The 19,249-nt window shown below is 52.2% G+C and overlaps 2 protein-coding genes across 6 annotated transcripts in view; both read right to left on the bottom strand.

Moving 5' to 3' along the window:
- The window catches only part of SCARA5 (scavenger receptor class A member 5), an 18,126-nt gene extending 10,323 nt beyond the window's left edge, over positions 1-7,803 (bottom strand). For 2 of the 3 annotated variants that reach the window (XM_015859817.2, XM_032443542.1), the window contains exons 1-4: positions 7,634-7,803; positions 7,264-7,386; positions 5,065-5,193; positions 574-1,248 (exon numbers count right to left, since the gene is read on the bottom strand). In XM_015859817.2, the coding sequence (XP_015715303.1) occupies positions 574-1,248; positions 5,065-5,193; positions 7,264-7,375 (916 nt within the window). In that variant the 5' untranslated portion in view covers positions 7,376-7,386; positions 7,634-7,803. The remainder of the gene's footprint in view (positions 1-573; positions 1,249-5,064; positions 5,194-7,263; positions 7,387-7,633) is intronic. The other variant, XM_015859815.2, reaches the window with a different exon arrangement.
- Positions 7,804-8,153: 350 nt separating this feature from the next.
- On the bottom strand, positions 8,154-18,978 carry LOC107312405 (nuclear GTPase SLIP-GC-like). 3 transcript variants are annotated; one of them, XR_004306598.1, is made up of 20 exons: positions 18,818-18,978; positions 18,274-18,355; positions 17,513-17,614; positions 17,292-17,397; positions 16,616-16,838; positions 16,021-16,230; positions 15,449-15,679; positions 15,158-15,333; positions 14,804-14,822; positions 14,470-14,556; positions 13,812-13,917; positions 13,577-13,710; positions 13,240-13,401; positions 11,967-12,124; positions 11,262-11,394; positions 10,629-10,737; positions 9,810-9,946; positions 8,993-9,083; positions 8,448-8,846; positions 8,154-8,343 (listed from the first exon to the last, which is right to left on the bottom strand). XR_004306598.1 is itself a non-coding variant. In XM_015859812.2 (19 exons), exons 2-19 carry the CDS (start codon positions 18,305-18,307, stop codon positions 8,794-8,796), a joined length of 2,271 nt encoding a protein of 756 aa, XP_015715298.1. In that variant the 5' UTR covers positions 18,308-18,355; positions 18,818-18,978; the 3' UTR covers positions 8,154-8,793. The 3 variants fall into 3 exon arrangements, 2 of the variants coding, with proteins under 2 accessions (XP_015715298.1, XP_015715300.1); XM_015859812.2 differs by having other exon boundaries at positions 8,154-8,846; XM_015859814.2 differs by lacking the exon at positions 18,818-18,978 and adding an exon at positions 18,452-18,470 and having other exon boundaries at positions 8,154-8,846.
- Positions 18,979-19,249: the final 271 nt, after the last annotated feature.

The following is a 19,249-nucleotide window of genomic DNA, read 5'->3' as shown; positions in this document are numbered from 1 at the left end:
CTTCCAACCCAACCATTCTATGGCTCTATGATCTTTAAGGACCCTTCCAACCCAACCATTCTATGGCTCTGTGACCTTTAAGGACCCTTCCAACCCAACCATTCTATGGCTCTATGACCTTTAAGGCCCCTTCCAACACAATCCATTCTGTTGTTCTAAGATCTTTAAGGTTCCTTCCAGCCCAGTCATCCTATGACTCTATGGTTCTATGATTCCACTACTAGGAGGCTGAAGCTGCTGCAGTTCCAGGTGCTGCAAAGCCACATTTATCCCCTCCTGGCTCAGCTGACAGCCAGGCAGATCCAGTGCCTTGGCAGCCCCCACACTACTCATCTGGTATTTTGGCAAGGGGCACTGGGAAAATGCTCATCATCAACTGAAGGCATTGGAATTGGAAGCTGGTGTGAACTGGATTCCACTGAACCTGCTTATATTTCAGCAAATGAATACTCATCCATCCCTGATGTGCAGCAAGAGGAGGGTCACCCTGTGCTGGTTGTGCATATATTGTTGCCATACCATATGATTCTCAGCATCAACCAGGATGTTGCTTACAAAAGGACCTCGACCTACCCTGTATGATGGAGATGTTCTTCAGTGCAATAGAGTGTTCCCAGTCCTTGAGCCTCAGGTCCTCAGTCACGTTGCCGAGGATGGCCAGCTCATGCTTCAGCTGCTCCTCCATAGCGATGTGGATGAGCCGCATCTGCCGGGCGTCCTCGGTGGCGTTACTGATCAGTACCTGCAGGTCCTGGATGCGGCTATGGTGGACATTGACATCATAGGAGAAGGTCCTGTTCATGGCATCGGCAGCTCCACTGACGGCCGTCACCTGCTCGCTCAGGCCATCCAGCCGGCTGCCCAAGTGGCTCAAGAGGTGCTCATGGTGTTGCAGCAGCAGCCGGCTGTTGTTGCTTTCCACCGAGAGCTTGTAGAGCTCCTGCTGGGCTGCATCTCCCTGCTGGGCCAGGCTGTCCCATAAGTTGGCCACGGCCCTATCGGTTTGGTCAGCCTGGGTCTGCAGGCTCCACAGGAGGCCTTCCAGCTTCTGCAACGAGCCTGTCATGAGGAACAAGGAGTCCGAGTGGTTCTGGAGGAGGTCTTGGAGCCTCCAGATGTGATCCATCACATCCCCCTTCAGAGGGAGGTGCAGCAGCTTCAGTTGCATGTCCCGGAAACTCTCGTTGAGGCGATTCACGTTCCCCATCAACACCTTCAGGTCCTCAGGTGAAGTCTGAGGCCGGGAGACTGCAAGGGAGAGAAGGGAGGGGGGCATCAGGGAGCACCCCAAGGAGATGGGGCCTGGCAGAGGTGTGCATATAGCACCTGGGCATTCCCCATTCTGTGGTGCTCCACTCATCCACCTCTACTCATTCACCCATCCACCCCATCCATCCATCCATCCATCCATCCATCCATCCATCCATCCATCCACACATCTATCCACCCATCCATTCATCCATCAAACCATCCACCACTCATCCACCCATTCATTCCCTTTGCACCTCCTGTAGGGATTTATGTCCATGCTGGGATCCCCCTGAACCTCCCTGCTCCAGGCTGAGCAGTTTCATCCTGTGCCTTTCCCTGCAGCCAACTGGCTGCTAAAAAGGCCCACTTCCCTTTGCACACACAGATGCCTCCCCAGACACAGATCTCCAAATTGCTTCTTCCCCAGCAGAGGCTTTAATTTTAATTTAACAACCAGGTTTCTCTCCTGGCTGGAACACAAAGCTCTGCTTTGTGATGCTGCCCAGCGGGTTGGCTCTGTGGTCCCTGTGGAGGAGGAGGGAGGGAGGGAGGAATGGAGGTAGGGAGGGAGGTAGAAGGAAGGATGGAGGGATGGAGGGAGGCAGAGAGAAAGGGATTGAGGGAAGGATAGAGAGATGGAATGAGAGATGAAGGAATGGAGGGAAGGATAGAGATGAAGGGAAGGATGGAGGGAGAGAGAAAGGGATGGAAGGAAGGAAATGGAAGGATAGAGAGGTGGAGGGAGAGATGGAGAACTGGAGGGAAGCATAGAGAGATGGAGAGAAGGATGAATGGAGAAAGAGCTGGAAGGAAGGATGAAGAGCTGGAGGGAAGGATGGAAGCCTGAAGGGATAGAAAGATGGAGAGAGAAATGGAGGGAAGGATGGAAGGAGAAAGAAAGGGACAGAAGGAAGAATGGAGAGATGGAGATAGCGATAGAGGGAAGGAAACCATCCAGCTGGGAACTCCATCCACCCTCAGGCCCCACATCTCCCTCCAGCAATGAGGGAAGCAACGAGAAGCCCTGGAGCCCACAGGCAGCTGGAGGTAACATGTCCCTTGTGTCCTGTGTGCAGTTCCCATCCCACCTCTCCATGCACGCAGCCCCATGCCAGTAGCCCTGTGCCCCCACAACCCCAGTGTCATCAGCCACCGCTGCCAGTACGGTCCCATTGCTGCTGCTCCTCCCCTGGTGTTGAGAAACAGATGGGAAAGAAAAGACTTTGTCCCAAGAAAAGGCATGAAATACTGAGCCTGATAACACAGGGCAAGTCCTCATCCTGACCCATCGGAAGGGAGGGGAATGGCTGTGAGTAATGAGGATGGATGTGACACCACTCATCAGGCAAAGCTGCAGGCGTTGGACTGAGCCAGAGGAGCACAACATGGGTGTGTTGGTCCCACAGCCCCCTCCTTGTTTGCTTTTGTTTGCTTGAAGGCTGGACCTGGGAGCTGGCGGGTGTTTATTAGAGCCGCCAGGAGCCTGCAGCATACACACAACTGCACACACACAGCCTGTACATGTGCACACACAGATGCACTAATGCACGCGTGCATGCAAACACGCTCATTTATAGGGCATGCACATAGCTGCACGAAGCACAGACCACACATGCAACGGTACAAGTGCACACAGCACCTGGCAAAGCCACCCCGAATACCACCCTGCCGCCAGCTCCAGCACGAGGCCTGGCAGCGCCGGGGCTGAGCTCATGGTCCCCAAAGGGCTCAATGAGCAGCTGCTCCCTCCCTGCTATTGTGTTGTTGGGACATGCCGTCCTTCTGGCTGCTGTCCCCAGCATCTCCTGGCTCAGCTCCCCAACCCGAGGTCCTGCACTGGGAGCACCCATGCGCTGCTGTGCCCTGCTCTGTCCCAAGGAATTGCAAGTCCTTCCCCAAGCACTGCTGCAGCTGCAAGCTGCACAATGCTTGCACTCTCACCCCACGCACACGTGCAAGCACACAGAAAGGTGCAACGTGGAGGGGGTGCGTGAGGAGCTGGGAGGGAGCACAGCCAGCAGAGCTGACCCCAAGGAACCAAAGGGATGCTCCGTGGCATCGTGTTCAGCAATTGAAGTGGGGGCAAGAAGGTGGAAGAAGGAGATTATTGAAGTGGTTGCATTTGCCTTCCCATACTGAGGTCGCAGATCTGTGCATGCAGAAGTCAGCTGCAGTGCTGGGATACAACCAGCAAAAAAACTGAGAGCAGAGCCCATCAGAGCACAACCAGCACAGGCTCTGTGATGTTTTAGGGCACGAGGAGGGCTCAGCTGTGTTTCCAACCCCATAACCCCGAGCTTTGTGTTCCCCAACCACGTGCCCCCAACCCCAGCGCGTGCCTGCGGGCTGATCCCACCCTGCAATCCATTTCCCCTTGGCAGCCCCGCTGATCTCTCCCTTCCACATCTCCTTTCTGACGGTACATAGAAGAGCCAAGCAGGAGGGAGTGTGCATCCCAGGGGCGCAGCCAGAAAACCGCTACAACAAACTCTTGCAAAAGAGGATATTAAAAGCAGGCTGCATTTAAAGCACCGTGTCTCTTTTTTTTCCACCCCCCCCCCCCCACACACACACACTTTATTTTTTGCACCCAAAACATCCTGTTTCCTCAGTTCTTAAGCGGTTGAAGGTTTTTGCTTTGTTTTGTTTTTGTGGTTTATTCGTGTTCTGTGCTTTGCCAGCTCCGGACATGCACACAGCTCAGTGAGATGCTGCAGGGCTGAACCTGATCCTGGGCACCCTAAGGCATGCAATTAGGGCTGGAGGGCTTGGATCTCCCCCCCTTATAGGTAACTGTGACTTGGTTTGTGGGATCTCAGTGCCCTCATAGGGCTGCAGGACATCAGGCCATGAAGATGCCCCAGGTGCAGCCCTCCCTGCCCCTATCGGACACCACGATCCCCATTCCTGTTATTGCTGGAGCTGCTTTCAGCAAACAGCTGCAGCTCAGACAAGGATGAGCGTGCCTGCCCTGAGCCCTTTGCACAATTCATGGCATCCCCAGCGCGGGGTTTCTCGATCCAACAACAACATGAAAACAATGTAATGCAAGAAATCAGTGGGAGAGACTTCAAAATTCCAGCAAAAAAACTCCCCCTTCCTCAGCCCAAGGAAAGTGAAATCCACCCTTTGCAAAGGGATGGTCCTTGGGGTGGCATCTCCTGTCTGTGTCCTGGAGCAGTCCTGCGCCTGTTGGGGGGTTGGAGCTGGATGATCTCTGAGGTCCCTTCTAACCCAAGCCATTCTCTGATTGTATGATGGCTGTTGGGGGGCCCCTGCCCTGCAAGGCCATGGAAAGGGATACAGACTGCTGCCCAAACTGCATCCAGGACACTGGGACAAGGGAGGACACAGTGTAGTAGTGACACAGGGCAGAGCCAACCTCATGGGATGTGTGCGTGGGGCTGAGGTTGCAGCATGGGGAGGGAGCCTGAAGTCCATGCTCGCTCCACAGAACAGAGCAAGAAGGAAGGGACCCATGGAGGTGATTGTCCAAACCCCAGCTCCACACAGCACCACCCAAAATCAAACCCTGTGTCTGAGAGCACTCCTTGGGGGCCATGCTCACTGCCCTGGGGAGTCCATTCTGTGCCACCTCCCATTGACCAAGCTGCCCACAGGTCCATCAGACCTGGCCTCGTGCTCCTCCAGTCCCTGCCTCACAAACAGCAATCGCCATCCCCGTCCCCTCTCCCCTGCAGGGATGCCATCAGCAGGTCCCCATCCCATCCCATCCCATCCCATCCCATCCCATCCCATCCCATCCCATCCCATCCCAGTCATGGGACTGTTGGCCCCTCACTCAGCCCTTACCTGCAAGGATGAAGACACCAACAAGGATGAGGAAGACGAGGAGGTAGAGCCCCAGCACAGCATACTTGAGTGCTGCCAGGGAACCCAGCCGTCCGCAGCGCCCAGCTGCCTTCATCCTGTGCCCGGCACCTGGGGACAGAGTGGGTGCAGGTCCATCATCTCCAGGAGCCCATCTGCCAACATCTCAGCTGTCACGATGTTGTCAGCAATGCAGCAGGTGGAGCTGGTTGGATCTGGCCCCATCTCAGCCCTCTGGTGCACCCAACTGGATGCATCCAGCATTAAGACTGAAGTGGGTGAAGCACGGTGGCCCCAGAGCCAAACCCAATGGGGAGGAGACCACACTCATCCATGCCCATGAGCAATGCCTGCATCCAGCAGATGGGGAGCCCACCCCATCCCATTCAATGGGCACTCAATGGGACCGAGATGGGGATACAAGGGACAAAGGGTTGAGTTGTCCCCTTCTCCTAGAGCTGTTCTCTAACCCTAACAATTGTATCATTCTGTGATCCCATTGCACCCAGGCCTTCCCCAGCCATGGGAGATATGTCCCTCCTGCCCAGGTTCAGGGGTCTCATGAAACCCTCCAGTCAGCGAAGGGTAACATTGGGTATAGGGCTCAACACTGCAGTTTTATGGCAGAGAGAGGTCAGCAGGCAGGCTCTTAGCTGATGAACTGCTACGGTCCTGCTGGCTGACCCCAGGAACCCATGGGATCCCAGGTCTGAGGGCGCCCGGAGCAGCGGAAGGTGCAAGGGCAGCTCTCACCTCCCAGCAGCCTCCTTCCCTGTAACGTGCAGCTCATTACCCGCATGCGGTTCCCATTTGCTGCTCGGGGCATGCTGTCACTGGCCAAACAGATGGAGCCGAGGGTTTCATAATGAGCAAAGCTGCAATATTTTTCTGACATTAACACTTATATCAGGTCCTGGGAGGCTCAGCGAGGAGCTGGCCCTGAGCCCCGAACCACCCACTCCTCCCTGCTCGCCACACGAGCAGCCCAGGGCTGTGCTCCGGCTCGTAACCAAGGGGAAAAGCAAATATTTCTCCCCTGCCCATCCCCGGGGGAGTCGAGCTGTGTGCTCTGCCCTGCTGCAGAAGAAGGTGGGGACTGAGAGCAGGGTTGATCCCCGGTCCCATTTGGAGTTCCCTGTGTTGCTACCTTGAAGTAGGGGAGAAGTGTTTGCATGCATTCCTCCTCATCCTCACTGTGGGATGAGCTCTGCCTTGTGCCAAAGCCTCACAGGCTCAGGACTGACCTTGTGTCTGCCTGGGGAATCATCTCACGTGGCTCTGGAGTGAACACAACCCCCCTGACCCCACAACAGTGGGTGGAGATGGGGTTCCTTGCAGTGAGCTCTGTGCATAGGGCAAGCAAGGGAGGTTTTGGCCCTGGAGACGCAGGGGTTGTTGATCCAGCACATGGGGCAGCACGCTGCTGCACAGTGCAACAGCCAGGGCTTGGCTGCAGAGAGCTCCAACCCTTCCAGCTCCTGCTCTGTGCCAGCACTGAGCTCTGCTGGGGTGGTCCATGTGCTGCAGGGTCAGGGGGGGCATTGCAGGGTGACATCAGGCGTAGGTAGCAACACAGCATCTCAGCATGCACTGCCATAGGAAACGACCCACAGACCCAAAGCTGTGCCCAGCCCAAGGGCTGGAGGGCAGAACACCATAGGAACACCACAGCACCTCTTGCCTTGAGCCACCTACACAGCATGAGCATCCAAATAGCAATTTGGCAGTGCCTGGATGCAGCCTGCCCAGGCTCCCCATCACATCCAAAGGTTGTCCCACGTGTGTGAGCTTGGGAAGGCACCAGTGGCATTAATAATGTTCTGCCTCCTTCAAGGGAGGTTGTTTCTTGGTACATTATCTTGTGATGGGAATCAAGCCAGGACTGAGTAGATAGCACTTTGTGTGCCAAGAGGAAAGGAAAAGGGCATCCCTGGGCAAATACATACAGGAAAGCTGGAAGTTCAATCTTTCCCAAGTAAAAGGAGCAAAGCCCTGGTTGGCAGCAGAACCTGTTGAAATCCTACACGAGTGCTCATCCCCACATGGGACCAGAAAGGGCAGACAGAACAACAGAGGAGACACAAGGAGCAATGTGCAGCGGGACTCCCTGAGCACTGAACTGCAGTGGGAGTTTCCTTCTCGGGTTGGATTCCTGCCCCCAAACGCAGCACGAACACTTACCATCCTCGCAGAGGTTCAGCTTGGAGAGGTTCCTGCCCTCGAAGGTCTCCTCGAAGATGGAGCCGTTCTCCCTCTCGCTGAAGGTGTGCAGGTACATGGCCTTGTTCTCCATCCTCCCGCTACCTGCGGGGCACGAGGGGCAGAGTGAGGAGGGCTGGAGGTGGGAGCATCGCATACATATGTCCCAGCACAGCGGTTCTCACCCGACAGCATCCCCAAGGGGAACCAAACCAAGCCGGGAGGGATGCTCGGGATGGAGGCACGGGAAGCTGCGAGCACACATGGATCCCTACACATCTCCCCGGGCGGTCCATCCTTCTTCTCCCCCCTCACCCGCCCCCTTCCCATTCCCGGGCAGTCCCCCACTCACCCACACAGGACGGAATTCCCGTGGCTTTCAACACCTCTGCCGCAACGCGATAGTCGGGATAGGAAAAGACAGCGAGGACCCGGCGACCTCTCCCCACCACCCACCCGAACCCCCCCAACCCCTCCAGCCGCCTCCCATGGGCTCCCGGCCGGCAACGACTGCGGCGGAGCGGAGCGAGAGCTGAGCTGAGCCGGGTCGGGCCGGGCGTGTTTTGTTAGGATAGGGGCGTGTGGGGATGGATCGGGGGGGAGAAGCCGGGTCGGAGCCGTCCCCGCCCCGGGGCGGGCAACGGAGGGGAGGGGGGCAATAGGAGGGAGAGGCCGTGGGGCGGGGGCAGCGCTGTGTGCGGTGATACAGCTCTGTGCTATTGGCATTGCCTTGTTCGACAGCACCGCTCTGTGCCATGGCACTACTCTGTGCTATGGCTCTGCCGTGCTCTATGTCGCTGCTGTACACTGTGCTATGGCACTGCTGGTCCCTCCAGAGCTGCTGCGGCACCAACGCACACCGGGCTGTTATCTTTTATTGTGTTATATGTTTTATTAGATCTCAGGAAAAGAGCTCACTGCAGAGTTGTACTTTAGCGGGTGGGCATGGCATCAGTGTTGCTTCAGATACATATCAGTCTGTCTCTGCTGGATTCTACCTGAGAACTGAAAGGCACTGGGAAAAGGCATTCACAAAAATAGGTATAAAAAACAATGCCCAACCTACAATGAATGTTTCATACAAATGTAATTAATCGCATACATGTTAATTGGTTGTCCTATTCCCTGACATAGGACAAAAATAGGTATAAAAAACAATGCCCGACCTACAATGAATGTTTCATACAAATGTAATTAATCACATACATGTTAATTGGTTGTCCTATTCCCTGACATGTATATCCGCATGCACCTCCAGCAAGCACCAAGGTCAGCGAGGGGGAAAGACCAAGGAGGGCTGAAATGTACCATGGACACAAAGAAGAGCCACATCTGCCTCTTAAGAGCCCACCCCACTGAACCCATAAGTCCTTTTAAATCCCCCCCTTTGCAAACTGGCCGCCATAGAAAAGCAACGAACAGATTAAAAAGCAATTTAAAAAAATGATAATAAAAAATAAAAGCTTAAACAAAGAAGTGGGAAGAGAGCTTCATCTGGTTGGGCCTTTCTGGTCATTCCAGTTGCCTCAGCATATTCTGGATTTCTTGGCATTCTTCCTTAAAATCTGAAAGGCAAAAAGTCAATGTAAGATGTTTTTCTTCATGGAATGCTGACATGTGAAGCGCGGGTGAATGGAGAGATGCAAGGCGCCAGCATGAGCATCCCACATCCATCTCAGCATTTGTGGCCCAATCAGAACCCGCTCCATACCCGGCAGTGCGCCCATCAGTTGGTCGTTCTGGCAGAACGTGATGCCCAGCATGCTGAGAAAGTCCTTGCTGAGCTTGGTGGTGATCTCCTCCTGCAATCAGAGAGCATGAGAGAGTGATTCTGCTGGGATGGCCAATGGGGGAATGGGAGCGATGGCGCTGCCGTGGCCAAGAAGCTTGCTGGGGAAGCATGGTAAGATGGAAGAGAGCTATTTAGAGGCAGAAACCAAGGGAGATTCAAGCTGGACATTAGGAAGTATTACTCCTCAGAAAGGGTGGTCAGGCACTGGAATGGAGGTGGTGGAGTCACTGACCCTGGGGGTATTCAAGGAACGACTGGATGTTGTGTTGAGGGACATGGTTTAGTGGGAGCTATTGGTAATAGGTGAACAGTTGGACTGGATGATCTTTTAGGTCTTTTCCAACCTTGGTGATTCTATGATTCTATGACTCTATGACTCTATGACTCTATGACTCTATGACTCTATGACTCTATGATTCTATGACTCTATGACTCTATGACTCTGTGACTCTATGATTCTATGATTCTATGATTCTATGACTATGATTCCATGATTCTATGACTCTATGATTCTATGACTCTATGATTCTACGAAATAAAGGGAACAAAGCAGGAACTCACAGGAAACAAGGGGATCAAGGCATCATAGAACCACTGAGGTTGGAGAAGACCTCTACGATGACCAAGTCCAACCATCGACCCATCACCACCGTGCCCCCCATACCATTGCTCATCCACCCCAATTTCTGCTCACACAGCCTGGACTTTCAACAGCAATTGTTTCAGTACGACTCACCGTCAGATTCTGGAACTGACTCATCATCTGCTCCTTTGCTTTTTCAAACATTGCCCTCTGCACCTCCAGCTCAATGTTCTGCATCAGCGTGGCTTTGATCCGTGCACAGGAATCCTTCCCACGTATATTAGCAGCCTCTGGTACGCAATGGTGGGAAACATCAAAATCACAGAATCATCAGATCATTCAGGTTGGAAAAGATCTCTCAGATCCTCAATTTCAACCCCAGCCCAACCCCCATGCCCACTGCCCACATCCCTCAGTCCACATCCCCATGGTTCTGGAACAGCTCAAGGGATGGTGACCCCACCACCTCCATGGGCAGCTGTGCCACTGCATCACTGCTCTGTTTGGAAAAGAACTGTCTCATAATATATAGAAGGCCTTTAAAGAGGAGCTGGAGTTGTATTCAGATGTAAAGCATGCGTTAAAGCCCATGAACCCTTTGTTGGTAGACTTCTACTTCTCGTTCTCCCTCTTCCCAGAGCTACATGTGCCCTAATATATACACTAATATATTCCTATACCCAACAGCAAAACCTCCTTCCACAGCCCTTCAGGCCATACCCATTGTGGGATGGGACAAAGGTACCAAGAATACAAGGAATGGCTGCAATTGAGTTTGGCACTCAAATGTTTTCTTCCCTGCTAGGATGACCTGCTGAGTGCACCACACATTGGCAGATTTACACAGCCTCCTTCAGAGAATTTAGGCTCTGTATTGAGACGTCTCATCTGAGCTGGGAAAACATGTCCATAGCCATACAGTGAACTCACAGCCTCAGACACAGAGTCAGTCAGCTGGAGACCCAGTCCTACCTTCATAACATGGTGACAGGATGCTTTGGATGGTCACCTCAAGGGATTCATAGATAGTCTTCTTTTTCAAAAGAATTTCTCTGTCTATAGCCCTCATGATGATGTCAGTCTGCAGGAATTAATGCAGAGCATTTACCAGCATCTCCAAACCTTCAGTGGCCAGAAGCAGGAGTAAACAGTGAGCCCATCTTCAAGCTGTTATTTCAATAGCATGGCCTCCAAGGTGCGTATCACACCTTGAACTTGTACCCAAGATGGTCTCTCTCCCCAGGAGCATCCTGAAGCCTGGGGCTTTGTTATCAGTTCTGCAGCTTGGCATCAGATCCATCCTGATCTGCTCACCTGGGGTTCCCGTTTATTTTCCACTACCTACAGGCAGGGCATCTGCCAAACCACAGTCTGTCATTCTGAGGATGAAGCTCACTGGATCAGCATGAAAAACAATTCTGCTGCCCCCGATGCTGGTTGTTAGAGGGTGCTCCATACCTCCATCCAAAGTTGCTTACACACTGCAGCTCTTATTTTGCCCTATGTGGCATCCCCTGAGTCTCTGCCAAGGGGCTGCTGCCCACTCCCGGGTCTGTGCCAGCTACACAAGGATACTGCATTAAGCTTCCCCCATCGTAGACTCACCTCTTGCTTGAGAAAGTTGAGCTTGGACCTGTTCAAGTCTGTAACCTTTTCCAAATCCTCAAATTTGTTTTTTACCTCCTGGCTGAACTTATTGATGGAGGCCTGCAGGCTGAACCTTGTGAGTGCCTGTTTTCTGTGTGCACAAGACCACAATGATTGTTAGATCCCAGCAGGCTTTCCCCGCCTTGCTGTTCCTCATGCTTGGAAAGAAACAGCAGGATCCATGGGGCAGGGCAGCTAGGGAGTCCTGAGATAAGGTATACAGTGGTGGAGAGAGAAGCAAGCTGCTGTGGCACTGACGTGGTCAGTGGGCAGGGTGGGAATGGGCTGGGGTTGGTCATGATGGTCTTAAAGGTCTTCTCCAACCTGAATGGTTCTGTGATTTGATTTATGGACATGGTTAGTGGGCATGGTGAGGTTGGGTTGATGGTTGAGCTTGATGATTGTAGAGGTCTTTCCCAGTTGTAATGATTCCAAGACAAGTCCATCAAATATTTTGTGTAAGTAGGTGAATTACAGTGGGGCATCTTTAGGTTGCTAAGGGAACGGACAACATAATGCTATCTCGGGTTTCTTGGGGAGGAAGAAATATAGACCCCTTGTGCTTCCCAAACCAGGTTGTCTGCAGATGACTTTCCAGGAAATCTCTTTTCTTTGAGTTTCCATGAAAACATGAATCACCACAAGCTCACCCACCACTCTCACCTGAATATTTTCGCAAACGTGGCCTCAATTTCTGCATAGATGGGCTCAGCCAGGCAGTTGTTGATGTCTATGCGACTGAAGACACGGGACACATACACACCCTTCCTCACACATACAGCTTTCAGGGTCCTGTGGAAGCCAGAGGACGTTTTGCCTTGCTGCAGAGGGAGAAAACCAGCTGGCATGAATAGAGCCCCCAGCAGCAGTGCTGCCCCCATGGCCAAGCTCTTCTCATGTAACTGCAGAGCAGAGCTTCCTGAACTGAAACAAATAAGGCCAATACTACCTCCTGAAACTACTCCCTTCACTAGATGTAGGAGAAACCCACGATCAGACGGTGGGCCTCCCATGCCACTCCATGTCCCAGCAGGACAGCCAAGCCATCCCAGCTATCCCATGGCTCCACCATGGGATCCAACCCCATCCATTGCACACCCAAGACCTGGCCAGTCCTGTGGCATGTAGCCATGGAGCAACTTGGGCAGGCAACTGGCTATTGCCTATAGGCATGGCATCTCCTTAACATGTTCATGTTTCTTTCTCAAACTCTCATTGCTAAGCTAAAGTAACACTGAACAGCGGCAAGAACATAGCTTATCTCTTACCCACAGACTTCAAAACATTTGCCAGTGATCAGTGAGCAAGAGAAACTCAGCTGACAATAGTCACTGAATCATAGAACTACAGAATCAAAGAACAATAGAACCTAGAACCACACACACAGAATCACACACATAGAATAACCCAGTTTGGAAGGGGCCTCAAGGATCATGAAGCTTCAACCCCCCCTGCCAAAGGCAGGGCCACCAACCTCTACATTTAATACTAGACCAGTCTGCTCAGGGCCCCATCCAACCTGGCCTTGAACACCTCCAGGGATGGATGGGGCATCCACAGCCTCTCTGGGCAGCTGTTCCAGAACATGACCACACTCATATTGTGTTGACACCCAAACTAAATCTTCCCTCCTTCAACTTAAAACCATTTTCCTTTGCCCTGAACCTGAAGAATCATAGAACCAAAGGATCATAGAATGGCTAGAACAGGAAGGCATCTTAAAGACCATCCAGTTCCAACTCCTTCTATGGGCAGGGACAACTCCCACCAGATCAGGGTGCCCAAAGCCCCATCCAACCTGCCTGTGAAAACCCCCAGGGGTGGAGCATCAGCACTTTCTCTGGCAACCTGTTACTGGATGTGATGGCAATTGCAGGACAGAAAATGTAATAATTCTATTCAGCCTCAGAGAAAGGGGTAGACGTGTGCCACTCACCATGAAGACCTTCTCAATGTTTTTCTTGTACTTGTTTCGGGCAGACTTCACCCCGTTGATGAGAGGTTCATCCATAAGTCCAAAAGAGACCTCAGTCGACTCCTTCAGAGTCTTGATCTTCTCTGACATGAATGTGCTGAGTTCATCTTTATACACAGGATTCTGCAAGAAGAAGATGGCATAAACCTTGCCACAGCTGTTGATTATAAAGTCAACAGGCTCCAGCATTGCCGTCCCTGGCCACTCTTGGGTAGCTTGAATGTCAACCATGAGAGCAGTGGGGAACACTTGTTTTGCCAACTTTAGTGCTGCTGCCTCCAGCTGCAACCAGACGTACCGGGTTGAGCTGCGTGGAGTGATAAACATCCACCAGAGAGAAGACAACAAGGATTTCTTTCATGTAATCTTGTAACTGACTTCGCTTTGTGTCCAAGTAGAGCTTCCTGACATGGGCTCTCAGCCCATTGATTTCTGAAAGGTAAAAGAATTGCAACTTCTGCTTATTTCTCATTGCTATCAGATATCAGTACACAGGCAGCAGGATTGCAGCAGACCTCCAGCCCACCCAGTACCTGTATCCTCCCTAGTGAGGACTGTGAGGTCCCAATACTCCTTGGCACTGACAGGGAAAACCAGATCCTGCTTCTGGAGGATCTCTGCATCACTGGGTAGACTCCTCTGAAACATGCAAACATGCAACACCAATGTGCAACATGAATCATAGAATCATTCAGGTTGGTAAAGACCTCTCCAATCTCAACCCACCCCACCATACCTACTGGCCATATCCCTCAGTGTCACATCCCCATGGTTCTCAAACAACTTCAGGGATGTTGACCCCACCACCTCCCTGGGCAGCTGTGCCAATGCATCACTGCTCTTTCTGAGTAGCATTGCCTGGGGTTGTTGTGACCAAAATGCAGGACCCAGCATTTGGTCTTGATAAACTTCATCCCATTGGCCTCAGCCCAATGACCCAGCCTGTCCACATCACCCTGCAGGGCCTTCCCATTCTCAGGCAGGTTGACCCTTCCTCCCATTTTGGTGTCATCTGCAAACATACTCAGGGTGCACCCAATCCTGTCCCAGGCAAACATCTTTGTAAGGGGGGCTAATGTATTTCTTGGGAAAAGACACGTGCATAAACATCAGCACTGTAACTGATGTTTTTGTTACCAAAATAAAGACTAAATGATATTTCAAAGCCAGAAAACTATAGAATGACTCTACCTTCATCTTCTCCCTTAGTGTTCTGGTCTTTCTTGTTTTCAGTTCTTGTTTGGTCCCCAGAATGGCATCACGATTGCTTACATCCCTCTAGATGGCAAATGGTAGCAAGTTTTATACGGAGAACATCCCCTCTGCACCAAGGCAAAGCTGTCAGGAAGCCTGGTGCAGCCCCAGTGCAGAGCCTCCCAGCAAGGGACCTGTGCTCCCCCCATTACATCCATGGGAGACAGCACCCATCCTCCAAAGAGAGACTGTGCACTTTTGCTCTATGGAAATACTCAGTTAGAAAAGAGATGTGGGTTTCAACCTCTGAAAGCAACCAGCAGATACTCACTGAGGCCCCTGGGTGGCTCCTGGGAAATGAAAAGAAGAAAAAATAAAAGGCTTTTAGCAGATACAGTGAACACTATAGCATGTGTTGGCTTCAGTTGGCAGCAAGGTGCCAACCCACAGCACTACCACTGTGCCAAAGGAGGAGGGTGGTCAGAAAGACCACAATAAAAGCACAGGGGATGTATAGTGATGAGGTCCTACAGTAAGCTCCAGACACAGATCTGGGCACCCAGGGTTTTGAATGTGTGATGATTATAAAAGGAGATCTATTGACAGGGAATGCAGCTGGACAGGCAGCAGGCATTGGGGATGAGGCAGCCTGTCCTTCTGCAACTCAGAACCAGCCACTCCTTACCTCAAATACTCATCCACATCAATCTTATCTATCTTGGTGATCACGAAGGTGATATCGCTGCACTTGCCAACCTGGCAAGCTTTAATTGCCTCTTTCACCATGATTTCATGTGCTTTAGCCCCAAAAACGCGCTCAACATCAGCGACGATCCAAATGGATGTGCACTGCAGGATGCTCTTGGGGGAACAAGAGGAGAAAAATCAGGCAGGATTCATGAGCCCTGAGGGTACCTCCCTTATGTTAGAACTCCAGTGCTTCCCATCGCACTGCATTGCCCCCAGTGCCACTCACCTCTTTCCACATCTCATCCCTCTTCTTATTGGCATCACCTATCCCTGGGATGTCTACAAAGACGACACCTTCAGGCACCAGCTCGGATGGGGGGATAGTCACATGCACCTGCTTGATGAGGGGCCAGAGCCGCATCTGCTCACTGCGCTGGGAGTTGTCCCCCTCCTCAGCCCCCTCGAGGCCATCCTGGTTGCGGATGTATGGATCCAGCTCATTGCCAAGGTCGTCTGCCTGGGGATACCATGAGCAATTCAATGTTTGCACCTCATTAATGGTCTCCAGTTGTGCCAGGGGGAGGTTTAGGTTGGATCTTATGGAGAATTTCTTCGTGGAGATGGTGAGGAGTCACCAGAAGGGGCGGTGCTGGGGTCCCCACCCCTGGAGGTATCTAAGAGATGTGTGGATGTGGAACTAAGGAACATGGCTTGGTGGTTGTTGGGGCGATGGTTGGACTTGGTGAACTTAAAGTACTCTTCCAACCTAATGAGTCTCAGATTCTCTATAGAGATAAACCACCAAAGCAGCATGACAAGGGAAACAAAGATATGGGAAGTGCTGTGCGCTGTGCTCACCTCTGTCTTTCTCAGAGTGATAACTCTTGAGGGAGGAATAGCGATCACAGGCTTGGTTCTCACGAGTTCTTCGTAAGACTTTTCATCTGCTCCTTCCCCGTAGACAGCCTTCAGCACTTTAATGGCGTGTTCCAGATCACCATCAGCCTCACTGTTCTCATGCCTGTTCTCCAGGAGCATGACCAGGTTCTTCACCTCCTCCCTCCACTCCTACAGTGAGGAGCACATTATGCAGCAGCACGGTTCCATTTTGATGGGGTAGGAGTGGCTTCAGTTGTGGGGAGAAATGGGGTGCAGCAGTGCAGGTGCTGCAAGACTCCCCCACATCTGCAAGCATGGCCAAAGACCCACAGCCAGACATCTCCATAGGAGGTGCAAGGAAATGGAACTGGGCTCTGCTCTGCAGTGCCCAAGGCAGCCCAGGGGCAATGGGCACAGTCTGGAGCCCCATCAGCAGCAATGCAGTGCTTGGTGGGTACCAGAGCCCTGGTACAGGGAGCAGAGAGCTGCAGGGGATCCTCTTGAGAGGATGTCCCCAACCCCTGGCTGTGGTGCTGGGCACCTTTCCATGCCAGGACCTGGAATACAGCCTTACCTCATCTGAGAGGAGAAAAATCTTGGCTTCATAATGCTTGCTCCTGCAGACACTGACATGGACCTGGCAGGAGGTGCACGTGCGGGTCCCTGACACTGGGAGGAAGAAGCGTTTGCCCAGGATAGTGTTGAGCAGAGTGCTCTTCCCCGCACCACTGCTCCCAAAGAGCCCAATGTAGAGGGGTTCCAAGGCAGGCCTGGAGTTGAGAGTGGTGATGCGGTCCCTGGGGGAAGGGGTGCACAAGAAATTCTGACCACTGCAGCAGATGTAAATACTGAGGCAGTTTTCACCTTGAAAAATGCAGTATCCCCAACGAAAGGACTTATTACTAAGGCACAACCCATGCTCTCCAACTTCTCTCATTTCCCCACCACAAACCCTGGAGAGCCCATGCCAAAATAGGAGCAGCTCCAGGATCTCCAGTAATCCATCCCTGACACCTCCAGGGGATACCAGCAAGGAGCTTTCAGCCTCCCCATGGCACAAAGCCATCAGGGCACAACCTGCTTTGCTTTTGAGAGTACACCCTCCAGAGGGATCCCAACATCGATTCCCACTTTCAGTTTTCTCCCTAGTAACTGATGTCTGCCAAAGCCTCAGAGCTGAGCTGAGCTTGGGAGCTGGGCATCTCCAAAGGAAAGCAAGTTTGGTGAAGCCTCTTTGGCCACAGACTCACCGGAGATAGGCCAAGTGCTCAGGCATGTCCTTCATCAGAAAGAGATGGGTCATCTTCTGACAAGAGGTGCCCAGAATTTTTCTGGCCTTGCTCTCAATGTTCTCATCTGGTAGAAGGGAGAGGTGGTTATGTGGTCATTCCAGGTTGAAGGAACAGGGCTGAAGCCCCTCTCTGAACTTTGGGCCAGCTCCGGTGCCATGCACACGGCTCCCTGCACTCACAGTTCCTGAGAATCATCTGTTCCTCCTGCTGGAAAGACAGCTGCAAGCGTGGTTGTTTCCGAGGAGTCACATCTGCACGGTCCCCATGTACACTGAAGGGACCTGAAAGGACAGAGATGTGAATCTGTGTTTCCATTACCCCAAGAACAACCCAAGTGAGGACACAACAGCAAACCTCACATCAGCCCCCAGATCCTCTTGGCCAGGTAGATGGATGAGGTTTGTGTTGGACATCAACAGAAGGAACAGAAGGAGCAGAGTAGGGCTGGTGTGATAGATACACCAGCATTAGGTCACAAGTCTATGAGAGAATGGGATACATAGAACGGTAGAACCCCACTATGGTTTGGGTCAGAAAGGACCTTAGGGCCCACCCAGCCTCAACCCCTGCCACAGGGACACCTTCCATAGACCAAAGCCCCAAAGCCTGCTGCCAGGTGACTCATTGCTATGTGCACTGTTTTCACTGACTCCCCCTTTTCATTTTCTACCTTTCTTTTCCTGGTGTACAGCTTCAGGTTTTGCAGGAAACAGTGCCACAAAGCTAAGTCCATGAAATGAGTGTTTGTTTGGGTGAAGGCACAAGCCTTTGGACAGAGCTTTTCCCTACTCCCCTGTGCTGATAGAATCACAGAACCATACAGGTTGGAAAAGACCTCCAAGATCCCCAAGTCCAACCCCTGCCCACTCCACCGTGCAGCCTGCAAGGAAGTGAAAGCAGAAAGTTTGTTCTGAGCTGGTGGAAATGGATATGCACTCACCATTGGAATCTGCCTCTACATGGGACCCCTCCATTGCCTTTCCACCACCGGGATGTGCTGGTAACAACCAGCTCTGAGCCACCTGGAGGAGAAAACAAAGAGATAACTATGAATCATGCAGCCTGTGCCACTGGTGTCATACCCTCACGCCTAACACAGACCCAGGTGTCTTACTCACACCTGAACACAGCCGTGCCACTGATCGATTCACTCGTCCAGAGGTTGCTCTGGGTATCAAAAAAGAAACTCCATGCACTAGTTTTTATGATGCTTTGGGTTAATTATCAACCCACACACACCAGCAAAGAGGAGCTGATGCTTAAACTGCAGTGCCTATGCCAGTTGTCCTTGGAGGGCCATCTATCACAAGGAGCATCTCCCCCTCACTTGGGCACCAGCACCAGCCCACTGCCCCAGCTGCACCCCAAGTGTTTGCCTCCATGGATGTTGCAGCTGAGAACACCTCGATGGGCTGCTCAGATTCACACTCTGAGAGCACCCATGGATGGAAACAGTCCCTCCTGCTACGAGCAGCTTCTCTCACCTGTGCTCTGCAAAGACTTCCAACCTCCAGGTGTGTTCAGACAGGTGAGAGGTGGCCAAAGGCTTGTCTCCGAAGTCATCCACAAGCAACCAGGAAATTAAATTTTGCAGTCTTGCTTTCACTTCCTCTTGCTCGTCTCTCAAGAACAAAAATGTCTTACACAAGAAGCCCTGCCCGTGCCATGCGCCGCCCCTTTGGGGCTGAGCCAGTTTCTCTTCGTGCCATGGTTTCGATGGCTGTACCCACTCACAGCAGTGACAACACTCTCGCACGATGGAGCAAGTTCTGCACTGTGCAAATGCAGGTGGCGGGGTGGGCTGGGGTTGTACTGGGTGATCTGAGAGGTCTTTCCCAACCTGAATCATTCGAAGATTCCAATTCTATGATTCTCACATGGAAGTCATCTTCTATTTCTGGGTGGAGTTTGGAGCT

Source organism: Coturnix japonica, chromosome 3 (genome assembly GCF_001577835.2).
Source record: "Coturnix japonica isolate 7356 chromosome 3, Coturnix japonica 2.1, whole genome shotgun sequence".
NCBI lineage: Eukaryota > Metazoa > Chordata > Aves > Galliformes > Phasianidae > Coturnix > Coturnix japonica.
This window is presented reverse-complemented; position numbering and strand designations above follow the sequence as displayed.